The sequence below is a fragment of the Gymnogyps californianus genome, chromosome 27 (assembly GCF_018139145.2).
Source record: "Gymnogyps californianus isolate 813 chromosome 27, ASM1813914v2, whole genome shotgun sequence".
NCBI classification, from domain to species: Eukaryota; Metazoa; Chordata; class Aves; order Accipitriformes; family Cathartidae; genus Gymnogyps; species Gymnogyps californianus.
The window spans coordinates 6,023,089-6,048,032 of record NC_059497.1 but is presented as its reverse complement, the minus strand read 5'-3'; the positions used below and the strand labels follow the sequence as shown (position 1 = coordinate 6,048,032).

At 55.1% G+C, this 24,944-nt stretch overlaps 2 protein-coding genes across 3 annotated transcripts in view; both read left to right on the top strand.

Annotated features, from left to right (window-relative positions):
• LOC127026358 (guanine nucleotide-binding protein G(i) subunit alpha-3) overlaps positions 1 to 24,944 on the top strand; it is a 378,524-nt gene that overhangs the window by 310,901 nt on the left and 42,679 nt on the right. The gene's annotated exons all lie outside the window — the stretch shown is intronic.
• LMOD1 (leiomodin 1) lies at positions 4,650 to 24,442 on the top strand. 2 transcript variants are annotated; one of them, XM_050911545.1, is made up of 4 exons: positions 4,650 to 5,043; positions 21,337 to 21,537; positions 21,631 to 22,920; positions 23,808 to 24,442. In XM_050911545.1, the coding sequence occupies exons 1-4, from the start codon at positions 4,783 to 4,785 to the stop codon at positions 23,832 to 23,834; spliced, it is 1,779 nt and encodes a 592-aa protein (XP_050767502.1). In that variant the 5' UTR covers positions 4,650 to 4,782; the 3' UTR covers positions 23,835 to 24,442. The 2 variants fall into 2 exon arrangements, with proteins under 2 accessions (XP_050767502.1, XP_050767501.1); XM_050911544.1 differs by having other exon boundaries at positions 4,652 to 5,043; positions 21,337 to 22,920.

The following is a 24,944-nucleotide window of genomic DNA, read 5'->3' as shown; positions in this document are numbered from 1 at the left end:
GCCCTGGACGTGGAAGCGGAGAAGAAGCCTGGCGGTACGCAGCTGAACTGGAGGAGGACGCTTGCCCGGTGGTGGAGGAGTCGGTGCAGGGTGACGTGCCCACGCTGAGGGCGTCCATCCCACCGGAGCTGCGGAGACACTCGGGAGCGGCGGCCGCCTCGCTCCTGACGCTGCTGAATCAGCTGGGCTGACCTCGAGGTGTCGCTGGGGATGCTCCTGTGTGCTGGGCGGCGTGGGCGAGAGCTGGGCTTTGAGGTCCCCCTCAAGAGATGGTGCCTGTGAGAGGGCAGTTCTCCAGGGAGGCTGGGAAGGCAGAGCTGAAAACCGGAGAATTAGTCTCTGTGCTGGCAGCAAATGCCAGGGCAGCCTGCAAAGCCCCCGAAGCGTTTCCCCATGTTTGCAAGCACTCTTAAGTTGTAAATCGCTTATTCTTTTCATACTCCTAATTTAACCTTACACTCTGCGCTCTCTTGTAAGGGCGGTAAATCATTCGGTCGCAACAGGCGATGCGGATTGTGCGCCGAGGCACATAATTGCCCTAATAAATCATGGGCTGAAGCAATGGAAAGGAGCTGAAATGCTCTCCCTGCTTTAATTTGCTGTTTTCGAAGGCTTTCAAAGACTCCTTGTAAATGTAAGCCTTCATGGTCTGCGTGCGGCGATGGCACGTTTGTCCTTATTTAAGGCAGGATGGGAGCCGGGGGTGATGCAGTAATGGAGATTACCAGAAGGTGGTATTGTGGCTTCTACTTTGGCCAAGGAGGGGAGATGGGAAGAGTGGAAAATCTCATCCCAGAAAGCCTCATCCCAGCCGCTGTAGCCTGGTCGACCCTGGGAGCGGACCTCTCCACTCTCCTGCCCTCTGTTACTACTGTGACCGGTCCCACACTGGTCTGCCCCTTCTTAGGGTGGCAACTTCTTGCAGTAGCCCTTGTCCTTTCCCCTAATGAGTGGCAGGTTAATTATATCAGGCTGAACGATCATTCTGGTCATCCCTTTTACAAGCTGTGGGAGAGCTTGTGAAACTCCCTGCTGAGCCCATGTGGTGCTTGAGCTGCAGTGGCCAGAGTCACCAAAGGGACCTCCAGTAGATCAGCCGGGGGCACTGGTGGCACCCCCAGGCAGGCTGCTGGAAGGTGCTCAAGGGCTTTCTGGGGTTTTCTGAATTTCCCTGTGGCCAGGAGTTGGTTCCTTTCCCGATACGTAATGTCTTCTCTGCACTTCCCTCGCTCTCGCGTGAGCAGGCGTTTTGCGGAGGGAGGTTGTGGGTGAAGTTGCAGGTGGGTTTGGGAGAGAAGCGGTTTCTCTCGCTGGCCACAGGACCAACATGTTCCAGAGCAGCCGCCTGTCACAGCCGGGCAGGGAGATGTCACTTGTTTTCTCAAGGAACATCTTATAAAATGAGAACTAGATCAGTGTGTTTAACCTTTTCTCCTGCAGGCTCTGAAGGAGAGCGAAATAAAAGAGATTAGAGGAATCCATCCAATTTTCAGTTGTCCTTTATCAGCTAATAGGAAAAAGTAAAGGAAGGTGGACGGTCCTAGGTGGTGGCACAAGAGGTGGGGGCACGGAAAGCCTTCCCAGCTCTGCCAGACGCCCTGTACATGTGCCTGGAAAAGGTACTTAATCTGACTCTGTCCCAGTTCCTCGTCTCTAAGATGTGGCTAATCATGTTGCTGTGTTTCAAAAGCGTGTTGTGCAGAAATATTCGTTAGTGCCTCCGAGGTGCTCAGTTGCTATGGAGATGGGGATCCTGATAAATGCAGAGACTGACGGAGCCTCGGCGGAGATTCAGAGCTGCTGGGAGCTCCTCTGCACCAAACCGCACCGTACCGCACCGCGCTCTTCTGACTGGCACAGCTTCAAAGGGCCGGCGTCAAGCCTGCGGTGGCTGGAGCCGGCTGCGGAGCAAGGCCCAAGGGTCCCCGCACGCATCCTGGTCCCAGTTGCTGGTCACCCCTGAAGGAGCAGCCAGTGCAGACATATCCAGAGCTCCTCTTATTCTGGGGTGAAAACACTAGATTTTCTTTCAGTGTTTTCTTTCTTACGGCACTGAGAACTCTGGAATATGGCGCAGTCAGAGCTATGCTAATATCCCTGTTCAAAAAGAGACGTGTGACAGCCAAGATAAATTGCAGTAAGACCATCCACTATAAATCACGACAAGTTTAGGGTGACCCCTACTTCTCTCCCAGCTTTTCTGCTAATGAAGGAATATTTCTCTGCAAAACTCTGACTCTGTGTTACCTCTGCATAGCCAGCTCTGCAGCTCAGCGGAGGAGAGCCCGGCCGATGTGGATTCCCAAATCAAGGAAGGATGTGCGATACTTCAGGAGAAACTTGGAGCCTCCCAGGTCACGTTTACAGCTTTTTAGGGAACTCAGTGTCTGGTGCTTCTCGTCACAGGAGTCAAGATTCAGGAACAACAAAATAGAGACCTTATCAAGGTGTCGATAGTGATTTTATTCTGTTGAAAACCAATCTGCAACACAGGAAAGAGTCATGAAGGAAAGGCAGGCAGACAGAAAGACAATTCTAGGTTTTACTCGCCAGTAGAAAGGTTCTTTCTCTGTTTTAGCATTGCAGATTGTCCCTGGGGCTGTCCACGTACCCTGTCCCTGGAGCCAGGGGTGGCACACCCGAGAAAGCTTGGATCTTTCCTGGAAGAGGGAGACACGTAGCTATGATTCCTCACTAGCTTTTTTTCATGCCTTCTCCAGCTGGGAACTGAGCTTCCAGTTTGTTACTGACCTCTTACAAGCACTTGCCGTTTGCTCCTGGTGACTCAGCACAGCGACACCGTGTAGAAATACCAGGCATCTCTGTTAACGCAAATTTCTCTTCCGGAAGACATGGTGTTAAAACATTTTGAACTGTGTATCCTGAAAAGCAACCAGACAGCGTGTTGGAGAAGTCTAGGACTGTAGTAAGGTGGGACAAGCAAGACGCTCATTTGGCTTCTGCGGGTGAAGAGGGCACCAAATGGACACCAATATGCTAAATTCACCCTGGTTCCTGTTGCCTTCAGTGCTGTTGCAGCCATGGCAGTTTTGGGGTGAGGGAAGGAGAAGAAGATGAAGGGGATGGCCATGTCCCTCCTAGTCCTTGGTGCAAGTGAGCACCAAGATGAAGGCCATGATGTCGGGGAGATAGAAGTGATGGGGTGAAGTGGGATGAAATTCAGCACAGAAATGTTTAAGGTTATAGACTTGGAAACTAAAACCAACAGTTTCTTCTAGAATCTGGAAAAAATCTCAGTCGTGCTGGTGAATCATAGGAAGGCTATGAGCAGGAGCTGGGCGCTGTGATGCTGGAGATAAATGAGATCCTAGAATGCAACAAGAATGGGCATTTCCCGTCAAGATGGGGAGTGTCTAGTTTGTAACACAAGGCATCGGGAGACTCACCTGGAGCACCCTGCGCCTGTGTTCAGGATGGGATCTGAGCCAGGGAGACAGGCAGAGAAGGTGATTAGGCTGACGAGGAAAATCTTACGTGAGCTTATTTTACTGAAGAAGACCAAAGGGCTGCTTGTTCGGACTAGCAGAGAGAGGCCTGAGAGCAGGCAGTAAATATTAGGAGGATGATAAAGGATGAAGAAAAAAGGGTGAAGCTGGCAGCATAACGAATGGGTACAAAATGCCGTGCATGGGGTGAAGCTGCCTTGAAACTGGGAGAGAGGAGCCTATCTGCCTCCGTCCCTCTGAGAGAATTTGCAGGTGCCAGTAAGCTTCTCTATGAATTAGGTTGATGGAAAGTAGGTGCCTCCTGCCAAAGCCCAGGCTTAGGGCACTGCCTGAACCAGAAGCAGGAGAGACTCAGGAATTTAGTCTGTGCAGAAGGAGGGATGTCTCTGGGGCTTGGCGAGGGGAAATGGGAGTGTTGTGATGAAAAGCAGCTGCAGAAACACCCCTGCAGAGGACAGGGAATCAGCAGAAGCTCCGATAAAGCGACCCAGGGACGCTGCTGGGGTCAGACCTCGCAGAGTGAGGAGCAGGCGCCGGGCTGGGCTGGCACTCGCTGCCTGCTTCCTCCCCGCTTCAAAGGCGCTGGACTTTGCACATCCTTCGTGAAGCAACCAGCCTGCACCAGCACCATAACCACCCACCACCTCTTTCCCGAAGGGCTGTGCGCTTTGGCTAACCGCACGGGTCCTGGCGAGCAGCGGGATAAAGATGAAAATCTTCTCTGGGGTGGGTGCTTTATTGCCAATTTCAGATAAGAGCTGTCAGTGTCACAGCAGAAACTCTCCCCTCCGGTAACGGAGGAGACGCCCCATATCTTCGAAGCCACGCTGACTTCTTCATTAGCCCTCCGGCACCGATGGGCACACGCTAGGGATCTGCCTCCTCCACCCCCCCAGATCCCCAGCCTGCCAGCTTGTGCATTTTTGCGTGTTTTCTCACTAGGTTGGCCCATTGCCTTTAAAAGGCTAAATGCTCCGGACTAAATTTGGTCATGCAGCGCTGCATGGTTCCCTGGAATGTCCTCGGGTTTCAGGCTCCTCTGATAGCACCATTCCCCGCCTCCCGCTGGGCTCCATTGGCTTCCCAGCACCCGAATCGCGGCTGGATCCTGTTATTGGCCAACTCTTGGACCGAGGGGTGTCCCCTCTTTATAACTACTATATCCCGGGCTGCAGCGATTGAGAGCTGCTGAGATTTAACACTTCAGCACCTGCTGCCGCTGGGGGAAGCAGCGTCGGAGCTTCGGCTTCTTGGTTTTTTTCTCTCTCCTTGGGTACCACACACAACCGCAACCGTGTCTCGCCAGCGAGCCAAGATGTCCAAAGTGGCCAAATATCGGCGACAAGTTAGTGAAGATCCAGATATTGACAGTTTGTTGTCTACTCTGTCTCCAGAGGAGATGGAAGAGCTGGAAAAGGAGCTGGATGTGGTGGATCCAGATGGAAGCATCCCTCTGGAGCTCGGTCAGAAAAACCAAACAGAAAATTCCCCACCTGGCCCGCAAAACTGCGACACAGTGCTCAATCACTGCGAAAAGGAGACCAGGAAGCTTATGCAGAGGGAACACTCGATAGACGTAAGTCACATCTCCCCACGCTTGAGCTGTTGCTGTGAGAAATGCAGGGGCATACCTGTGAACTCCACTGGGCTGTTTTAGGGGACGAGATGGAAAACGCGAACCCCGAGAAAGGCGTGCTGTGCTTGCTAAGGAGGAATAGCTGTCACGTAGAGACCAGAGGAGCGAGGCAGGGAGCTGGTCCAGGCGCTCCGGGAGGGAACAGGGTATTTCATGAAGTCCCGGTGTTACTCGCAAAGCCAAAACCTGTGCTGGTGCCAGGGATTTTCTCTCTGCCTCTGCTCTAACATCCTTTGGCAGGGCTGGGAGCAGAGATGGCACTCCCAGAAGGCGGCTGGAGGGGCCGGTGCGGTGACAGCGATCCCGCAGGCTGCCTTTCTTTTTCCTCCTGTTTTTTTCCTTTGGAGATCTCCGGACTTGTGGTCCTTTCAGTTCTTCTTGTGCAAAAGCTTAAACAGTCTCTGGTTCTCGTGGAATCAAAAAAGTTTGCTGCTTTGTGGAAATCACCCCGAGAAGCAGGTTTTGCCCCAAGCCGTTTGTTTCATGTTTATTGTTCAGTTAAAATTCATCATTTTGATTTGGGTACATTTATCTCCTTCTCTGCACCTGGCAAATCCTTTAATAGCTTGCTTTGAGCTAGAAAGCTTCGTGCCAGTCCCTCTCCTCTTTTTGTGCCTTGCCTTAGTGGGAGCCAATCCCACTTCTCTGTAACATTTATTAACCTCTGCACTAAGAATATTTGGTACATGCTTCGTGCGTGGGAGGCTGGGAAGCATTTGGTTTCCCTAGTTTTTCACGGCAGGCTGAGCCAGAAAGTGAAAGAAGGAGACTCTTCAGATATTTATCTGTGTAGTCACGGGCAGATTTCATATCCCAGGCTGGATTCGCATCTGTTGTGATGGGATAGGGCTGAGAAGTATCAGCAGCGTAAGCAGAGCAGGGGCTTATGCGGATACCCTTCTTAATGGACTGCTCTGGCTCTGATTCCTTATCTATTCCAGGTCACCCAGCAGTACCCTGGATCTTCCAGCTGAGTAATCGAGCTCCAGCTAGCCCACGAGCACTTGGAAATAGCTCTTTCTGGATGGTTACGGAGTTTATTATAGGAAGGTCCTCTGCTGACCGGGGCCTGGGAGAAAACAGGGAGAAAAAGATGAAAATTGCAGCTACAGGAGAAATAAATGAATGTTTATTTTGGAGACCTGAACAAGGAGTTAACTAGTTCCCCTCACCCCTCTCCAAGCTGGGAGCTTTCCTCTGGCTGTGAGGACAAGGCACCCGCAGCCTTCACCTTCTATATGTGGCGTTTGGCGTGGGCTGGGGGACAGAAAGCGCCGTGCCCCTCGCCACGAGAGCACCGGGTTTATTTTCCCACCGGTGGGCTGGTGGAAAATTTCCCCGTGGTGGGGAACTGCAGATGCTGCAGGACAAACCTGCCTGGAAAGGGAAATGCTGTGATGTGGGACCAGTTATCCCAGTGACGCCGCAGGGGTTTGCACTGGTTTGCAGGTGATCCCGGCTTGCAGCCAGCACTGAGAGCTGATACTGAAAAAGCTGCTTTTTCAGGCAGGGGGGACTCTTGCGTTCGGCGTCACTAGTGATGCTATTTTGTTTTTAACCATGGGAAGATGAGGAGTCGACTGGGAATTGGGATAGGGAAGTGTCCATGATCAGGAGGAAGGGAGGAAATTTGTGGTTTTTGGAAAAAGAGAGCTGGGAAATTATCTGGTTAAACACTACGTTATTCGGAAGATGTCTGAGAGTGTGTGTGTGTGTCTGTGTGCTGCGGGAGAGGACTCGGGATGGTGGCAAGGGATGGCACGGGGAGGAGAGGCACCCCGGGAGAGGGTGTGCAGCTCTGGCTGGCGGGGAGCGCAGCGACGGAGGTCCTGAGAAAAGCGCTGGTTGTGCTTTCCTTTGAACTTCAGTAGCTTCGGGCCGTGGAAGACAAAGCAAGTTGGCTGCCAGTCAAATTTGTCAGTGAAACTGGCCCAGTTAGATTGCGTTGCGGTAACTGGATATGGCAGAACAGACTTTCTTCTTCTATTTCAATCCCTGGAGGCCAAGAGAAAAAATATCCTCCACCCCTTCCTCCTTGGCATTGTTAGGACCTGGGATTAGCACCTAGAAAACGCCAGCTCGCAGCACTGGCAGGTCAGCCCATGCCAGCGGTGGAGCAGGGCCTTTGCTCCACCATGGGGCACAAGGACAGGACGGGATGGGATGGGATGGGATGGGATGGGATCATCGGACCATAGAAGCCATCACAGAAACCAGTCCAGAAAGCCGATGGTTCCCTCCGTCCAAGGAAGCCGCAGGGCTGTGTTTTGCTGCAGGATGGAGTGCGAACATGGAGCCATCCGGAGCATCCCAGGTGGCTCCCGAGCTCTCACTCGGCTGCTCAGAGCACCGAGGCCTCTGATGACAAATCCCTCTCTCGTATCAGTGGATTTCAGGTTGCAGCAGGCAGCGAAGCACTTGTGCCTGCCAACACAGGCGTTGTGGCTGCACACCCACGGGGGACGGCATTCCCCCAGCCGAGTGCAGGCATCACCCCGTCCATCCCTGCCCCTCTCCCGTGACGGCTCCCAGCATTGTGCATCACAAACCCACATAGCGCCCGGCATCCCTGATTAAACGCATCAAGCAAAACCTTTGCGAGCGAGAAGCAGACATGTGAGCATGGGAGGGAAGCGCAGGCACGAGGGCAGGGAAGGAATGGGAGGTCCTTCCAGTGGGACTGGCCCTCCAAACATCTGGAAGATGTTATCCTGTGTCTGTGATGTCTCTTCAGTAGGAAGGGACAGGAGGTTAGATTCTTGTCCTTGAACCGCAGAGAGTTCATAGGTCCGTAGTGGCCTTGCACGAAGGCACTGAGGATAGAAGATATTAGGGAGTTCCCAGTTCGGCTCCGCAGCGGTGCCTGGGGCTGTATCGTTATTGCTAAAACTCATTTTGCAAAGCTGGGAGGTGACTGGGTCGCAGCCCCCGCGGTGCAACGGCCGCTCCAGCTCCCCGCAGCCTGCCAGGACCGGGGACGGGGCAGCATCTGCACGGGGCCGGCAGCACGCTGACCCAAGCTGCTGCACTCCTGTCTCCCCACTTATTTTTCCTCCTCTCTCCTGTTCTTCCCTCCCTCCTTTGCCCCCTCTTTGTGCAGTGGCTGGTGGGATGTTGTCTGTTAGCTGGGATGCACAGGAATTTCTCCAAAGTGCAAAATAAGGCATTTTAAAGGGCAAGGTTGAGTATCTGCCCGTCTCACAGTTCTTCTTGCAGTCATTGCTCTGTTCTTGGACCGGCTCCAGGCACCCCCATTCCCTTCTAAATGTTGGGAGGAGTGGGTATATTTAGAAATATTGTAACTACCTAATAGCACGTCTTCTTAGTGATGAAAAGGGCAAACTTGGGTAACTAGGAAGCAGTTTATAAACAGCCCAAAATAGACGTGAGCTTTGCCCTAACTTCTCCGCACTGGGGAGCCAAATTCACATCTCGGTGATGCATTAATTAATTAATGTTCTTTTTGTATTGCTAGCGAGTGAAGGTATACCCCAGTTCAACAGTGGGGCTTGGGACAGTGCCTCTCTTCGGATCCGCTCAGCAAGGCCTTCTCGTAGGTCCATGTATCACGGGAGCCAAAGTTAAGCTGATACTCACAAGTAGATAAATGAAGAGATGATTTCTAATAGCTCGTGGCTTTTTACTGGAGTAGGCAAAGACATAATGAGAGAGGAATTCAGGTTAGAAACATGCTGTAAAGTTGAAGCAGTGGCATTAAGCAAAGGATGATTTACCTGGGGGCACAGCCGACTTGCTATCACTTGAAATCTTTGTGTCGTGCCTGGGATTTCTCTTCAGAAGAGGAAAAGCTGTCTGTGCCAGGGGATAGGGGCTCCGTGCAGGCGTCTCTGCGGGATGGGTTTCTCTGACAGCTGAGCTGTATGAGGAGATGGGTTTTGTGAGAGCTGGTTTTGTCTAGTTCTTCCTCTGCTGTTGGTGACATCTTTAAAAAGCATGTATGTATGCATATAGCACTACGATATACACCCTGGAGATAGCCCCATCTTTCCCTTTGGCGTTTGGTCACTCCTAAACCCCGTTGGGTTACCTTTGCTGGGAGGGACCTGGCTGAGAAGAGCTAGCCCGTGGGAAGGACCGCCGTTCCGTGTGAACCACACGTGCTGTGGGACCAGGTGGTTTGGTGGACGATTGCTCCTTAGCAGTTGCCATCTCCATAGCAGGAGGTTTTACTTTTCCAAGCGTGCCACGAAATCCACCTCCTGCTGTTCTTGGCTCTCCTTGGATTCCCACCTGGCCTCACCGCAGGGCCCAGGTGGCTCCAGAACACTGAGCATCTGGTGGCAGAGGCAACCCCTCCTTGTGTTCTCCTTCTCCAGCACCACCATCTTCCCTGGGAATGGATGGAGCCTCCTTCCCTCAACTTCACCTGTAAGGAGAGGACACCTGGATGTCCCAGTCCCATCAGAGTCCCCAGTCCTGCCTCCCAATGGGGCTGCACTGATTTCATGCTGCTTCAAGCACGGATGGCAGGGAAAATGCAGGGAAATTGCGTGCGGGGGCATTATCCTACTGATGGAGGGGATTCATTCCAGGGCCACAAAACCACTTCTTTTAGCAAGATGCTTGCACGCATGGTGGATGTCTCTTTCCATGTAAGCCTAGGGACCAGCTTCTTGGAGGAGAAGGCTCTGAATAGGAGACGTTGGATGCCAGGGCCAGCTGTGCACAGTGCAGATGGTCCCTGTATTTTTGTCTCCTGAAGGTTGAACATCCTTCACACAGGAGAAGTTGAGGTGGCTCAGGCAAGTCTCTTCCAACACCTTTCCCCTTCCTCTCGGATGTCCCACTCCCCACGTGCACTCCCGAGCAGGCAAGACACCCTCCTGTTCCAGGTCCATGCATCCTTATCCCTGCAGGCTGCTTGGCCTGGCCTGGTGCTCCTGGGGACATCCTTGTGTCCCCAAGCACTCTTCGCTGTAGGCTGCATACAGCTGACAGCGAGTGGTGGGACACCGTTCCTCATGGCCGGGTTTTGATGCTGAGGGAAAAAGCAGTGACCTTGGAAGGAGTTTACTTAATCCAAATGCAGCCTCTTTGAAGGATGCTGGTGCCGGAGGGCAGCAGGTCCTATTGCCACGGGTAAGGATTACAAAGCTCCTTGGGAAGGTCTTGTAAAACGTCCTGCCTTCCTTTCTAACTTACTGGGGTGTGTGCCTGTAGGCTTGGCGCTCGCTGCTGGGTGGTATTTAATCCAGTTACTGGTGGCTATATGTGGAGGGAGATACCATGAAAAGTGAAGATCCCTACCAACGAGCCCTTCTTCAACACCATGGAAAAACAAGTTCGTATTTAAATTTCTTACTAATGCTCAAAGCTTGTCATCTTTTCATGAAAATATCTGGAGGAAAAACAAGCTCCGCATTTAAAGAGCTGGGACAGACTCAAGGGAAATTGCGAACGGGGGAAAAGAAGTGGTTGTATCATTCTTTAAGCATCTTACCAGTCTGTGACTAACACATATGTATTTAAACACTGCTCTTCTGTTTATTGGCCAGTTCTGTCGATATGCCAAGACTGTGCCTTCTCTCTTCCAAGAATCTTCACCAATTCCCAGCTCTTGCCGTTCTTTTAACCATGTCCTGGGCCGGTCTCTAGCAGTCTGGGTGCCTGCTTTTCCCTCATCAGAACATGCTGTTGTTCTGCCCAGCTCCTGGCCTCCAAAAGAGGTGTAAGGGGTGGGGGACACTGGGGCATCCTTTCTCCCGGTGCTTCTCCAGCAGCACCCGGCTCACACTGGGGTGGGCAGGGGACGAAGGTGTGGGTCCTTCCACCAACACGCAGAGTGGGAATGGAACTGGTGGCTCCCTGGTCTTTGCGTTACTCCTGCGGACAATAGCCAGGGATATCCAAAATAGTCACGCATTTTGAAAGAAACCAAAGGTATTGAGTCGTTCCTATTTGGTCCTTAAAGGAGGCCACAGATGGTCTCTGCTTTGTGGCCTCTCCAGCCTGCTGCAGAACAGCCCATCTCGGAGAGCCCTTTTATTTGTCACCTTTTGCTGTTCAGAAATGAAAACTGCCGTTGTCTGCGCTCGGATGTTTCGTTCTTCATTTCTGAAAACATACCAACCCTGTAACGAGAAGGACGAGCATCAGAAGCGAGAGCTGTCAGCTAGCAACAGACGATAAAACAGACCTCCAAGGCAAAAAGAGAAGCAGGAACGATCCCATGACAGATAACTGAAGGATCTGCGGTGTAGAGAACAGCTGAAGCAAGTGAGGTGGCAACGCATCCGGGTTTGAACTGCGTTTCTGAACAAACGGTGTGAGAAGGAACCTCGCAGCCGGATCGGTGTTTTCGTAATGCCGTTGGGAAACGGTGGCAGAAACCTTGTTTTGCTGTGACCGGGGCGAGTGGCAGCACAAAGCGTTCCCAGCAACTCATAGGTCGCGCCGAAGGCACGCTCCCTGTCTGGGAGATACGCGGTCCATCTAAGGGCACAAGCAGGAAAAAAAGCTGAATTTCTAGTCAGTCTGGGGAAAAAAAAAAAAGAGTAAAAAGCTGAGTTCTATATTTACATAAACCACAATTGGGATGCAGATAAATCCATGGAAATGCTTGGAGTGTTTAGCTTATATGGGCTGAGCTGCCCAGGAGGTTTATTATCTGTTTATGTTGAGCTGATAAATAGACATACAGAGGAGGAAAAGAGCTGGGATCCTTTACGTATCGCTTTCTTTCACAGCGTTATGACATCATTTGCATGCTAAAACGGTCTGGGTGACTCAGCTCCCAGCAGGACGCTGGGATTAACCGGCCGTGTCACTCAAGCCCACCCTTTGCCGCGGTGGGAATCGCAGCATGATGGAGCGAGAGGATCTCACTTCGCAGGGCACTTGTTTTGAAGTCACGGCGTGGATAGCGGCAACAGTGGTGGACCGGCCACACCGTGAAGTGACACGAGTCCTGCTCAGTCCTTTCCTCTGCCCAGAGCATGGTGCGAACAAGGTTGAAAATAGACAGGAGCAAGAGCTGCAGAAATGCAACAGGAGAGGTGACAGCCCGGGGTCGCAGAGGTGTTCTGGTGCGTGCAGCCCATTGACGTTGGGTTGAGTAGCCTAGGGCTGAGACACGATATTTGGGTCAGGATTTATGTCGAGACCTGCCGGATGCTGCCGAGGGCTCCAAGCAGTCCTGCCTCCTGGCAGGGGGACCATGGCAGAAGGCGGACATGTGCGGCACGGAAACCAGCACCCGCACAGCCGTCAGAGCTGCCCGCAGCAGAAAGGGAGCTGCAGTTTGCTTCCTTTCAGGGAAGATCTTCAGTTTCTAAGAACTAGAGATCGTGACTCCTGGCACGCCCTGCTTTATCTCATGAAGTGCTGTGTTCTGGGCTACAGCTCCCACGTGGTGTAGGAGCCCAAGGAGCCAGTGCTCCTGTTTCCCAGAAGCTATTTAAGGGTTTTGACCAGCAAACCAGCTCTCTGATTTTGGCAGGTAGGCACCCGGGGCTGGGGCTCATTTCACCTCCTCCAAAGACCTTGACTCATCCTCCCACACTGGGTGCCCACGGCCACCGGTGATGCCATGGGGTGTCTGTGATGGTCCCATGGGCTGGCCGGTGGGATGCATGGGAGACCTGCACCAGCAAGGGGCCTGGAGATGCTTTCCATGTAGTCCCAGGAGGCTGGGAGACAGAGTCCTGCTTCTCGAGCATCCAGCCCCCATGACGCAGAGGACGGGAGACAGGATTTAAGACTCGCTAGGGCTGAATTGCAGTTCTCCTGTTCCTAAAAATCTGAGGAATGCTCTTCGTGGGCTGCCCACAGAAAGGGTGCCGGGCAGAAATCCAGCCTTGAGGTGGCCGTGGTGTGAATCGCTGACGTTCACTGCCCTTTGCAACCTCTGCCGAAGAGGAGGAGATCAGGGAAAAGGTCTCATCTTGGGAATATCCAGTTCAGCCATGGCAGTGAAAGAGGGGAAGAGAAAACCCCCGACTTCTAAAAACAGATTTTGTTAGAGAAGCAAAAGTTTCCATTTGCAGAGTATCCAGCGGCTTTAAGGGCTTTCTGGAAAATGGCTGCATGTCACTGTGGAAGGGCTGGAGCTATTCTATTAAAGGAAACCCAGTTGAAATGTTTGTTATCGGCCTTAATTCAGCAATGAAGGCAAAGCAAGACAAAAGTCATGGCCAGAAGTTGTCCAGTCTCTGGAGAACAGCGCTGCATCTCAGGAGAAGGACGTTTTTAAAAACATTGGCCTGGGAAGTGCAAAGAGACAGTGATATTTGGGGTCAGAAATGTCTGAGCAGAAGGGGAATAACTGAGTTCCTCGTTAAAATAACAGAGTAATAGCTGAGGCAGGACAGGGCAAGAAGTTGTTTACATGGCTCTGGGCTTTAGCACATAGAGCATGGCCAGGGGGGTCATGCTAGGTCTGCATGTGTCCCAGTGCTGGAAGCCGAGGTCCTTTCACCCTTGCTTCATGCCAAAAGAATCCAAACGTGCCAAGAGAGAAACTCTTTGCTGTCTGGGAATGGTCCTACCAGGGAGCCCGTCGGGGCCAGAGCTCTGCAGGGCGTACGGGGGGTGCGAGCAGGGTGTCTCACAACACTGGCCCATGATGTTTGCTCTTAGCTGAGGAGCAGGAGGGTTGCCCTGGCACTGCTGCAGGTAGAGCAATGCCAGATCCCCTTGTGAGTGGGTGGGTGTCACATAGACCTGGACTTGGCTGTCCTGGGCAAGCAGGGTCAGCAGAAGCCTTGCGGTCCCACTTCCTCCATCGCCTCTCTGGCAATCCAGGTTTAGCAGCTCTCAGGACTCGGCCAAGGACATAGCATTTTTTCCAAGAATGTCCTTGGCTCTGAGTTGTCCCTGAGTTACTCAAAACTGGCTGAGGAACAGAGGAAAGGAGCAGCTTGGCCAGCTTGTTGTGGTTTAGCTTGGCTCCAGCAACCCTCTCACATGCCTAGAGCGTAATGGCAACGGGTACCCAAATACCCAGGAACGTCAAGTGCAGAACAACCTGCCTTTGCCCACTGGCCACCTCAATGGACTTCTCCGTGCAGTGGGACAGTCTCAGGGGACATCCCTGTCCCCTGGGAGCTCTCACATGGCTTGTGCCCAGCCTCCTCAGCCCCCTTCACCCACGGTCACGCTGAGGGGTGGTGGGATGCTGGAGCCTCACTCAGTGTCTCTGGCTGGGATTTGGGGTAGCTGGGCAGGACGGAGGGGACATTGGGGCTCCTTTAGAGCCCACACAGCTAGGTAGGTGTCTCCAGAGGATGATGCAGATGCCCAAGGTTAGAGCTGTGGGTTTGATCTCAGAGTCTCGTGGTGGCTCTGGAGACCTTTGTAGGACTTGGTAGCATGTGTAGGACAGACTGAAACCCCTCAGGCAGTGATACCAGATTGGCTCGTTAGTAACGGATCCGTAATTATGCCTAAACGCCCTGCTTCAAATAACCAAACTGAGCTTCCTTCCCTTGCCAGTCTGGTCTGGGAGCCCCCAGCTGAGCAACAGTTTTTGGTGAGCCATCTCTCTGTCTCTCAGAGGTCTCCCCTTGTCCCTGGGGCTTCCCCACTTCCCTGCTCTCCCCCCTCCAAAAGCCCCTCCATCACTCAGGATTTGCGTGGGACCGATGGAGCTTTGCTGGTGGGTACCTGTTGTGTAAGCCATGCCCTGCCAAGGGATGAACTGGAAAATGTCCTGTTGGCTGCAGGAGGACTTTATTATCCCAGCAGAGGCTGGGAGAACGGGAGAGTCTCTTGGCCTGGACTTTATCCCCCAGCCGTACAGCTCTGCAGGGATTCTGGTTGCTTTGCAAGGAGCACAGCTCTGGGTAGAGAGTCTCTGTCGGTGGCAAAAGCCATGTGCCAGGCAGCCAGCACGCCAAAACGGCTGTGCCGGTGGAGTTGCTGGAGAGGAGGGAGGCAGTGAGTCACAAGGAGAAGACTCATGGGCTCCGGTGGGCTCCATGTTTTCCCCTTATATTCCTCAAGAACAGACATCCCCATAGCTGCACGCAGGCGAGGACCATGCCGCTCTGCTTGAGTGTGTGAGGAGCCTGTGTCCCCCTTGCCACTCACAGCGAGCAGCAGCTGGAGCCATCAGCCACATTGGAGCTAACCCCGGATTTTCCAGCAGTGCTGATGGTTGGGGTGGGCCTGATCCTGGCTCAGGCTTCCCCTCTTGTGCTCTTGATGCTCTCATATCAGCTGCAGGGGTGATATCTCACAGTCGGCTTCCAGAGGCCACCAGAGCTGCAGGTGACCTTAGAGACTGAGTCAGTGTCAAGCCTGCAGGTTGCGTTCACTATTTCTGGGGCCGTTTTAACACGAACTGCAGGTGCGGGTTTGGCCCTGAGATCTTTTGCTGGCAGTCCCGTTTCCTCCTGGGGTGCAGTGTGCCACGTGCCCCCAGCAGTGAGCCTCACGGAGGAGCCGTCCTGGACTCTTCTGGCTTCTCCCTTTCAGCCAAGCCCTCCTTGAACCCAGATGGGGCACAGCTCCCTGAAGCCAACACAGAGCTGCTCGGCAGCACGTGCCCCCCAAGGCTTCCATCCTTACATCTTGTTCTTTAGCTGAGCCAAGCACATGGCCGGTGTGGTGGGGCAGTATGTTCAGCCCGGTAATCTGGGCCATGAGGGACTCTTCCCAGGACATACCTCTGAAAATAACTGCAGGCTGGTGAAAGCTGGCCCCTTCCAAAGACCAAACATTTCTTCTACAAATGCATTTCCATATGTCCTCTCTGCCAGGGACTGACGTAACGGCAGCAGCCAGGCCACGAAGTGCCCCTTCCCTCCAGCTTTGGTACAGGTTTTACGAGTCCCTGGGTAACCCATCCTTTCCTCTCCTCTCCAGCGTGTTCCCCTTTCACTTAGAAACCTGCTTGTGAGCACAGCGGGGTGACCAGCTCTCATTCAGCGTGCTGAGCAAACAGCCAGATCGATACCTACCACCCAAGCAGTGATTTTCTACCCCAAAACGAGCTGTGGGGCTTTCAGGGCAGGAGGCGAGAACCTCGCTCCACCATCACATCCCCACCACCCGCAGCAGATCTCGGCAGCCCCTCTGCTCTGCTCCCACCCATCCCCGGCTCGGCCGGCTGCTCCATCCCCAGCCCCATCCCTTGCTCAGCGTCGGGAGCGGTGCTGCGAACGCTTGGATTCCAGGCAAGAAGTTCCCAGTCTCCTTTGCCTTTTAAGGAAACATCTGAGTGGGTTTGAGGGTTACAAATGCTAACAAGCAATGGCAATGCTCATTTTAGTCTATTTAGAGGAAACGGGAAGGCATTTCAGTTCATCAAAACACTGGTGATTAATCAGCCAAGTACCAGGCTGTTTTCATTAGGCTTATTTTTAAAGGTCTGACACGCTGTGTAAAAATATTCCCCTAATAATCGTGCTCGCAGCAGAGGGAATGGCACAGGAGGGGGTGCAGCAGCACTGGTTTCTAGGTATCCAAGGTAAATATGTCAGCACGGCGGAGAGGAGCGAGCAGGCAGGACTCAGGATGGCAATGGAGAGGGTACGGGGCTGGTGGTGGCCGCTGCAGATGGAGACAGCCTGGCTGGTGGCCTGGGCTGCAGGATAAGGTGCGCTGGTGGCTGCGGGGACAGCCAGGGTTTCAAGACCAGGGGGAAGGATGCGTTTCTCTCTCCTCTTCTGCATCATCCTGCCACGCAGCTCCTCTGCCGAGCTCCAAGAGCTGGAGCAACGTGATTCATTTCCAGCCCGGAGGTGTCACCACCCCGGGGCTGGTACCTGCAGTGGAGCTGGAGTGGTGGGACACACTGAGAGCCCGGGGATGGGTGCAAAGGCAGGACGAGACGAAGGCATGCTCCCTCCTGGGCACACACATGGCCTCGGGCAGGGCCAAGAGCAGCTCCTGACCCGGCGTTAGAGATGTCGCCAGCCTCCACCAAGGGATGGAGGGTCTCGTGCAGGCAGTGGCAGACGGGTAAGAGTGACCCTTGGTTTTAGAAACACAGATCTGATTTTTTGCCTGGAAGTTTTTGCTCCTGATTCCTCCCCTTTTGCTGCTGCTGATAGAACTGGGCGCTTGCAGAGGGCCTTCCCCAGCGGGGACAGGGCTGCCACGAACAAGGCAGCTCTGCATTAAATGAAACAGCTTGAACACCTCTTACCTCTTGCTGCCAGCCAGCACTTTCTGCAATAACTTGCAGCTCTTTGTCAGGATCCTTCCAGTGCATCCCAAATTTGCTGGATGCACGTGATCCCGCAAACGCTACCCGCGGTGGCAGTAACACCCGTGGCCGGTCACTGCGCATCCGTTGCCTTCCCTTTTTCCCCTGCCCAGGGGCACGGCTGGCTCCTTTTCCCCCGGCTCCTTCTCCACGTCCTGCTTTCTGGCTCCAGTGCCCTCCTTCCACAGACCTGCCCCACGCCACAGCACCCGGACATGTGGCAACACATCCGTGGCTGGAAGCTTGAATAAGAACAGCACTAACGATGCGATAACAAGACATTCCCAGCACTTGCCACAGCAGCTTTGCTAAGCGGGGATTTGCTATGCATCTCATTTTGCTCTAGTTTCATCTTGTTTGGAGAAATCCATTGCCTTCTCTGAGTGTGAGAGATGTTGCGGGTCCTTCTCTCCAGGGTTTTCCTCCCTTTCTCCAAGATCTGCTCATTCCTGGCCAAAGCCTTTGCTCTGCTTGGTCTTGGATGGGCCCAGGGAGCTTAGGGGAGACTCGGGGCTCCCCGCTGTCAAGTTGTGTGAGCTCGGGCTGGGAAGGAGAAGGCTTTTTTGAGCAGTTGGTGTGGAGATGAGGCTGCTGGCTCTGACTCAAGGAGTGCTCAGCCTGTGGATACGAAAGGGCTGCGGAGCCCTGGAGGGACAACTGTCTCTTCTCGTGGGAACCTGCAAGAAACCTCCGACCTGGGACGTCCCCAAACACCTTTGAAAGGCACCGTTGGGCATGGGTGTGGGGGGACAGAGCGAGGCAGCGGAGTCCTCATCCCACACCTCCTGCCCGGCCTCCTGCCAGGGCAGACATGGCTCTTCCTTCACCGAGGTGCTTCAGGATGTCACTGAGCATCCTTGCACCATCCCAGCCCTGGGAACAGGGCACGTCTCGGTGAGAAGGGCCACCGGCTCAGTGCCAGAGGAGGTGGCATCATCTGCTCCCTGCAGCCCCCGGGACAGGGGGGTGCTGGCATCGGGGCACCTCGGGGAGCCCCATCCCTGGTCCTTGGGGTTTGCAGCAGCGAGGGGCTGTGTGGACGCACGGACGGGCTCTGTAGGGGTCTGGCATATGCCTTTCCGTTGCCTGTTTAGGTCTGCGCAGGGGAGCCAAGAAATCTCTTAACTAAATAAACAGCTCTCTCGTCCCAGATGGCATCTGTTTATACGCCAGGTACAAACAGTCCCCACGGCTGCCCCGCTCACAGCCAGGCCAGTTCTTTCCACAAAAAAGCAGTCCCTGAGGGCCAGCAGTGCCACGCACTGGGAAGGCAGAGCCGTGCTCTGCCCCAGCACGGACACCACGGGGCCCTGGGCTGGGGAAGACACCGCGGCCAGGGCATCGTCTGGAGGAGGGGGCCAGCCCTGGCTGCAGACCAGGGTGTCTGGACTCTGATTTGGGGGTTCAAGGCACTGGGTGAAGCCACGGTGCTGTTCTAGCCCTGAGAGGGTCCAGGGAGCTCGTAAAGGCGTCGCAGCTGCATCTCCCAGGGGCATCTTTCTTCCTCCTTTCCCTGAAGTCGTAAAGTCCCCCCAACAAAGATGACATTCGCCCTGCCACCCCCTCGCCTTGGTGCTTCCTCCTCCTCCTGCAGCCAGCATCGCTGTGGTCAAGCTGGGGACGCCCAGATTAATCCCGCAGCTGTAGATCTGAGCCTGACCTACCCATGGCTCTGCGGCCAGGCTCCCAGCTAGCAGTGTCTCAGCATGTCACCCTCTGCTCATCTCCGGACAGAAACCCCACGGCGCCGGCTGGCAGGCAGAGCCGAGCCGTGCTGCCAAAGCCAGGCACCCAGGAAGAGTCAGGCCAGCTGCCAGTGGCAGGAGCTGCGTGCTCCCCGGCTGCGGAGCGGGGAGAAGGAGGTTTAAACTGCCAAACCCCGATGCAGACTTTATGGTAGGCTCCTCCTCTGTACAGCAAAGTTGGTCCCAGCATCAGGGGTTCATCTGTCTTCAGTTATCTCTTCATAGCATTGGCTCCTCTCCGTTGGGAGTGGAGGTGTCTCATACCTGACGCTCGGGGAGATGAATCCTGCCCCGGTGCCCTGCTGTTACTGCGTTGCTGTAACAAACTCTTGGTCCTGTGCCTGCATCTCTCCAGGCACACGAGGAAGCGCATACAGAAAACCAACAGGCTGGAAGGCTGCATGCACCGAGCTGCGATCAAAGGCTTTGGTTGCAGAAGCAGAACATGTCGTAACGATGCTGATGGGAGACCCTTCCCAGCCCCATCGGCCATGGGTGAAGGCTGCGACGAGGAATTTGTTGTGTCCTGGAGCTGCCGGTGCTGGTTGTGGTCAGCAGCGATGCACAGGACAGGCTGCGCCAAGGGTGAGGTTCAGGCGCTTGACAAAAGTAGCAAAAATTACTTGAAAAGGGGCGTCGACTGACAAGAGGCGAATGATCAAATGGCATGAAGGGAAAGAGGAAAATCTTTTGCTGCCAGAGGTAGCTTGTAAGAAAATAGCCGTCAAGCCTTGGGGTTGCATCCCTCTGCATGCAGGGGGGGATGTAGTTGCTGCCTGAAGGTCAGCGTTGGAGAGCCGAAAGCCAGACTAAGCTCCTCCTGCGCATCGAAGCCCCGTGAACACAAGAGTGGCATCATGATAAGCATAAAAGCAAAGGCAAAAATTGCTTTTAAAGAGTGAATATACAAGGAGGCAGACAGAACAAAAGCACTGATGCTTGCCAGCCCACTAAGAAATGAGTGGGCAACTTGGCTGGACTGGAGATAAAAGAAGAACTTCAGGAGGTCCAGGGCACTGCTGCATGACTTCTTGGCACAGAGAGACGGGGAGATCCCAGGGGAAGGGGGTGCCAGCTGCAGTGACGCTGCTTTGCCCAATGCATGCAGCAAAATCTGCATCCTTCCCCAAGACCACCCCAGTTAAGCTCTTCCCTCCTATGATGCCTTTGGACACTGGAAGAAGATGTGCTGGGAAAACATCATGCATTACCAAGCAATAAACGCCGTGTCCCCATTCCCTTGGTTTTCTGCAGGGAACTCAAAAATGCAAACTCTTGTTAAAAGGAGGCCTCTTTCAGAGAGCCCAGGGTTGGGTGCGACTGCTGATCAGCTGTGTCACCCGTGTCACCGGCTGTGGACGCTCCCCTGCTTGCACACACGTCCAGGCCAGCATGGGAAGCGTGTGGAAGCTTTGCACCAGGCAAAGCTGCAGAGCATCCAGCTAGAAACCAGTTAGGAAAGCTGGGAAAGCACCTGGGGTTCACAGAGGTACGGGCACTAGATCCATCCCTGGTTAAAAAGGTGATTAAAAAGAGGATAACTCGTAGGAGGTACGATAGGAAGGGGTCAAACAGCACAGCCTGCTAAGGGGGGTGCGTCCTGCAGCTTGTTAGGTTATCGTCTGTTCACCGGGGATGAAGGAGGGCATCCCGCAGACCTCTGGAGCCATTCGGGAAGGGACTGGAGGCAGAAGGAGAGCACAGATACCTTGGAGAGCTGCAGCGGGACCTCGTCACGCCTGGGTCCTGCAGGCTCTGCCTGCATTCGGGGCACTCGGACGCTGAACCCTTCCCTGGACCCGGGACCCCGGCTAGGTTAAACTTGCCTCTTCCAAAGCCCAGCCACAGGCTGCAGTGTGTGAACATGCGGTGGTAAATCACTCGGTGAGATGGAGCAGACTCTGGCCCACATTCAGGGCTAAACCATCATGACTTGGAGCAAGGTCGCTTACCTCCCTGAAGAGTCCTGGCCGTGAGTCTGTCCCCTGCCACGGCACAGACCCGGGGCTAGCTGTCCTCGTGCTCCCCCATGGCACCTCCCTGTTGCCTCCTGGGAACCCTGCATGATGCTCTCCCCAGGTTTCTTTCATAAATGCCTGTTTTAGGGCAGCTCATCCCTCACAGGCGTAGTCTAAGACCTTCCTGAGACCGGACTGTCCTGCGTCCGCCTGCGCATCTTCCCTGGCTGCGGTGCTGCCCCGCGGGGCCCTGTGGTTGCTCCAGAGGTGCAGAGCTGGTGACGATGGGACTGGGGTGGCGAGTCTGGAGGTCGGAGGCATCTGTCTCTGTAACGCCTTGGTGTTTTTCTCTTTTTAGGAAAGCAGATCAAGCGAGAAGAATAAGGGAGCCAAGAATGAAGAAGAAAAGGGAAAGGAAGCTCCTTCCAAAGACCTGGCCCGGAAACGAGATACAAAAGTGGGGAAAGACTCCAAAAAGGAAGAAAGTATTCAGAAAGATCCGAAAGTTAAAGCAGAGGCTGAGACCAAGACCACAGAGGAGAAGGCTATCAACGATAAAGTCAAGGCCATGGAGAGAAAGCTGATGGGGAAGGACAAAAAGGAGGAAGAGAAGGGTTCGGTGTTGAAGAAGGACACGAGGAAGGACAAAAAGGAGGAAGAGAAGGGCTCAGCATTAAAGAAGGACGCAGGAAAGGATAAAAAGGAGGAAGAGAAGGGCTCAGCATTAAAGAAGGACGCAGGAAAGGATAAAAAGGAGGAAGAGAAGGGCTCAGCATTAAAGAAGGATGCAGGGAAATATAAAAAGGAAGAAGAGAAGGGCTCAGCAGCAAAGAAGGAGACAGGGAAGGACAAAAAGGAAGAAGAAAAGAGTTTGGGATCAAAGAAACAGGCAGAAAAAGACACAAAAGGAGAAGATAAGAAAGAAAAAGACAAAAAAGAAGAGGAAAAGAGTTCAGTTTTGAAAAAATCAAAGGCAGACGAGAAGGAGAAATCCCAGTCAGAGGCAGAAAAGGCAGCGGAGGAGAAAAAAGAGGCCAAGGCGGCAGCCGAGAGCAGCCCCTCCAAGCCCACCACCGGCAGCTCCTCAGATCAGGCCAAGGATGACGAAGCCTCCAGCATTTTCGATGAGCTCATCGAGAAGGTGAAGAACAACGACGCCGAAGTCACCGAAGTAAACGTGAACAACTCGGACTGCATCAACAACGAGACCCTGGTGCGCTTCACCGAGGCCCTGGAGTTCAACACCGTGGTCAAGCTGTTCGCCTTGGCCAACACCCGTGCCGACGACCACGTGGCCTTCGCCATCGCCATCATGCTGAAGTCCAACAAGGTGCTGACGAGCATCAACCTGGACTCCAACCACATCACGGGCAAGGGCATCCTGGCCATCTTCCGGGCGCTGCTGCAGAACAACACGCTGACGGAGCTGCGTTTCCACAACCAGCGGCACATCTGCGGGGGGAAGACGGAGATGGAGATCGCCAAGCTCCTGAAGGAAAACACCACGCTCCTGAAGCTGGGCTACCACTTCGAGCTGGCCGGACCACGCATGACAGTCACCAACCTGCTGAGCCGAAACATGGACAAACAGAGGCAGAAACGCCTCCAGGAGCAGAAACTGGCACAGGAGCGTGGGGAGAAGAAAGACCTCCTGGAGGTGCCCAAGCCCGGAGCCCTGCCAAAGGGGTCCCCCAAGCCATCCCCGCAGCCGTCCCCCAAGGCTTCCCCCAAAAGCTCTCCCAAGAAAGGGGGGGCGCCCGCCGCACCACCCCCGCCTCCTCCTCCGCTCGCCCCACCGCTGATCAACGAGAACCTGAGGAACTCGCTCTCACCGGCCACGCAGAGGAAGTTGGGAGACCGGGTGCTGCCGGTCCAGGAGAAGAACTCGCGGGACCAGCTCCTGGCAGCCATCCGCTCCAGCAACCTCAAACAGCTCAAGAAGGCAAGTGCAGGGCCGCGGTGGGGTCGCCTCCGGGCAGCTCCCGCGGGGTTAGTCTATGGGCTGAGATCTGAGGTCACGTCTGTTATCTCTTGGGTAGCGGAGAGGTGAGGGTTGTCCTTCTCCGGTGCAGGGGAGGGAGCCGGGCGTCCGTGGTCCCAACCCCCGCGCAGAGCACGTGGCAGGGGCAGATCCATCCCTTTGCCGAGCACACGGGGCGGGCGGATCCATCCTTTTGCACCATCCCTTGCAGAGCAGATGGGGTCGGCAGATCCATCCCTTGGCAGAGCATCCAACAGGAGAAGATCCATCCCTTGGCAGAGCCCCTGGGGTGGGCAGATCCACCTCATTCCAGCAGTCAGGTTTAGCTCCAGGGTTTGGACCTATAACCCCGGGGGATGGAAATCCAGGACCTCCCCATGCAGACAAGGAGCGGTGCTTAGCCGCAGCGAGGGAGGCTCACACGCGCTCGCGTGGACCAGTGTCCCAGCAGGCGAGAGCGTGCAGGCAGCACGTCCCCAAGGGCAGCAGCTCACCGAGCTCTTGCTGCCACATTGGCATGGCTGAGCCCGCACCCCTGGGGGTGGGAGGTAGCCCAGGGTGGCCGGAGAGGCTGCATCTCCAACGCTGGTCCCAGCATGAGGCCTTCAAACATCTCACTCGCCCCAGGTGGTTTATGTCCCTGGCCGGGCTGCCCACGAGCTGGAGCGTGGGGACAACCAGCCTGGCCAAGAGGAAGAGATGTCCCTGGAGTGCTGAGCATCCACAGCAGCAACGGAGAGAGGGGCCCAGCTCCACCACGGCGGGTCTGCACAGGGACCACGGGCTGTTCCAGCATCCCCTTTCGTTGCTCCCTGCTCCCCCCAGTAACGGGGTGTCTTCTCCGGCAGGTGGAGGTACCGAAGCTGCTGCAGTAGGGAGCGGGGACGGCTTTTCCCCCCGCAGCCCGGCGTGGCAGACCCCAGGACGCTCGCCTTTCTCATGACTGTTTCCATGACAAGCCCTTTGGGACCCTGCAGTGACCGACGCCAAGGAGCAGCGATCTCTCTGGGATGGACGGAGGAAGGGCCGGGCCCGAGGAGGGCCAGCACGGTCGTTCGATGCAGTGCAGGAGGAAGACGTATTTATTATTTTTATGGTTGTGAAGCCTTCAAGCTCTTTCTTTTGCCAGCACCGTGCCCCGCTCTGTCCGGCCGCCTGGAGATGCCGAGGATGGAGGAGGGGTCTGCAGAGCTGGTCCTTACGGGAAACTCCCCTTGGAGAGCGCCGAAGGGGCTTGGCACCCTCCGTCCCGGCTCGCCCACCGGGCCCCCGAGGTGGTCCAGCCTGGGGTGAGCAGAGGTACCCTCCCAGCCTCGCTTTTCAGAGGGGCAGGGGACAGCCAGACCATCGTCACGGCTTGCCTCTCCACGGGGTCTCCGGGTGGCCGGGAGAGTTACGGGGTGCAGGCACAGCGGTGGGGTGCCGGCTCGCGGGGTGCAGGCTCGACGTCGGGAGGAATCGGGAGGGTTGGAGAAGGGAGCAGCCGGGGAGAGAGGGGGGACAGAGGCGGTGGGGAGACGGGGCAGGCGGTGGAGCCAGGGCTGGAGCCGGGGGCTCGGGGCATCGCGTACATAACCTGCAGCCATGCTTAGGGTCCGCCAGAGCCCCCGGCGCGCTCCGTGCCGCAGCCCGGCCCAGCCAGGAGCATTTTTGAAAGTTTGGCTTTTCAGCCCAATTTCGGTTCGAGGTTTTTTTTTTCCCCTCTTCTTGACCCACCACCTTCTTGACACCACACCTGACCGCTCCACCTGCCCCCCCCCATGCGGAAACCACATCCTCCCCCCCCCCCGGGGGAGAGCAGGGCTCACCCGGAGGGTGGGCTCCCCTGGGGGGGGGGGGGGGGGACAAGAGCAAGGGGGTGGCATGTGGCAGCAGCTGCCTGTGCTGCCAGTGCCACCGGCAGCCCTGCCCACACCTCCACCCGTGGGCACGGGGCCGGGCAGGGACCCTGCCTGCCCCCAGCGCGGGTTTTGGGGCTGCGCGAT

What these genes read in the sequence shown, in the direction of transcription:
- LMOD1 (XM_050911544.1), top strand. Translation starts at nt 4,783, where the DNA reads ATGTCCAAAGTGGCCAAATATCGGCGACAAGTTAGTGAAGATCCAGAT. An exon ending in AGAGGGAACACTCGATAGAC is followed by an intron (nt 5,044 to 21,336) that starts GTAAGTCACATC and finishes TTCTCTTTTTAG; the next exon opens with GAAAGCAGATCAAGCGAGAA. An exon ending in ACCTCAAACAGCTCAAGAAG is followed by an intron (nt 22,921 to 23,807) that starts GCAAGTGCAGGG and finishes CTTCTCCGGCAG; the next exon opens with GTGGAGGTACCGAAGCTGCT.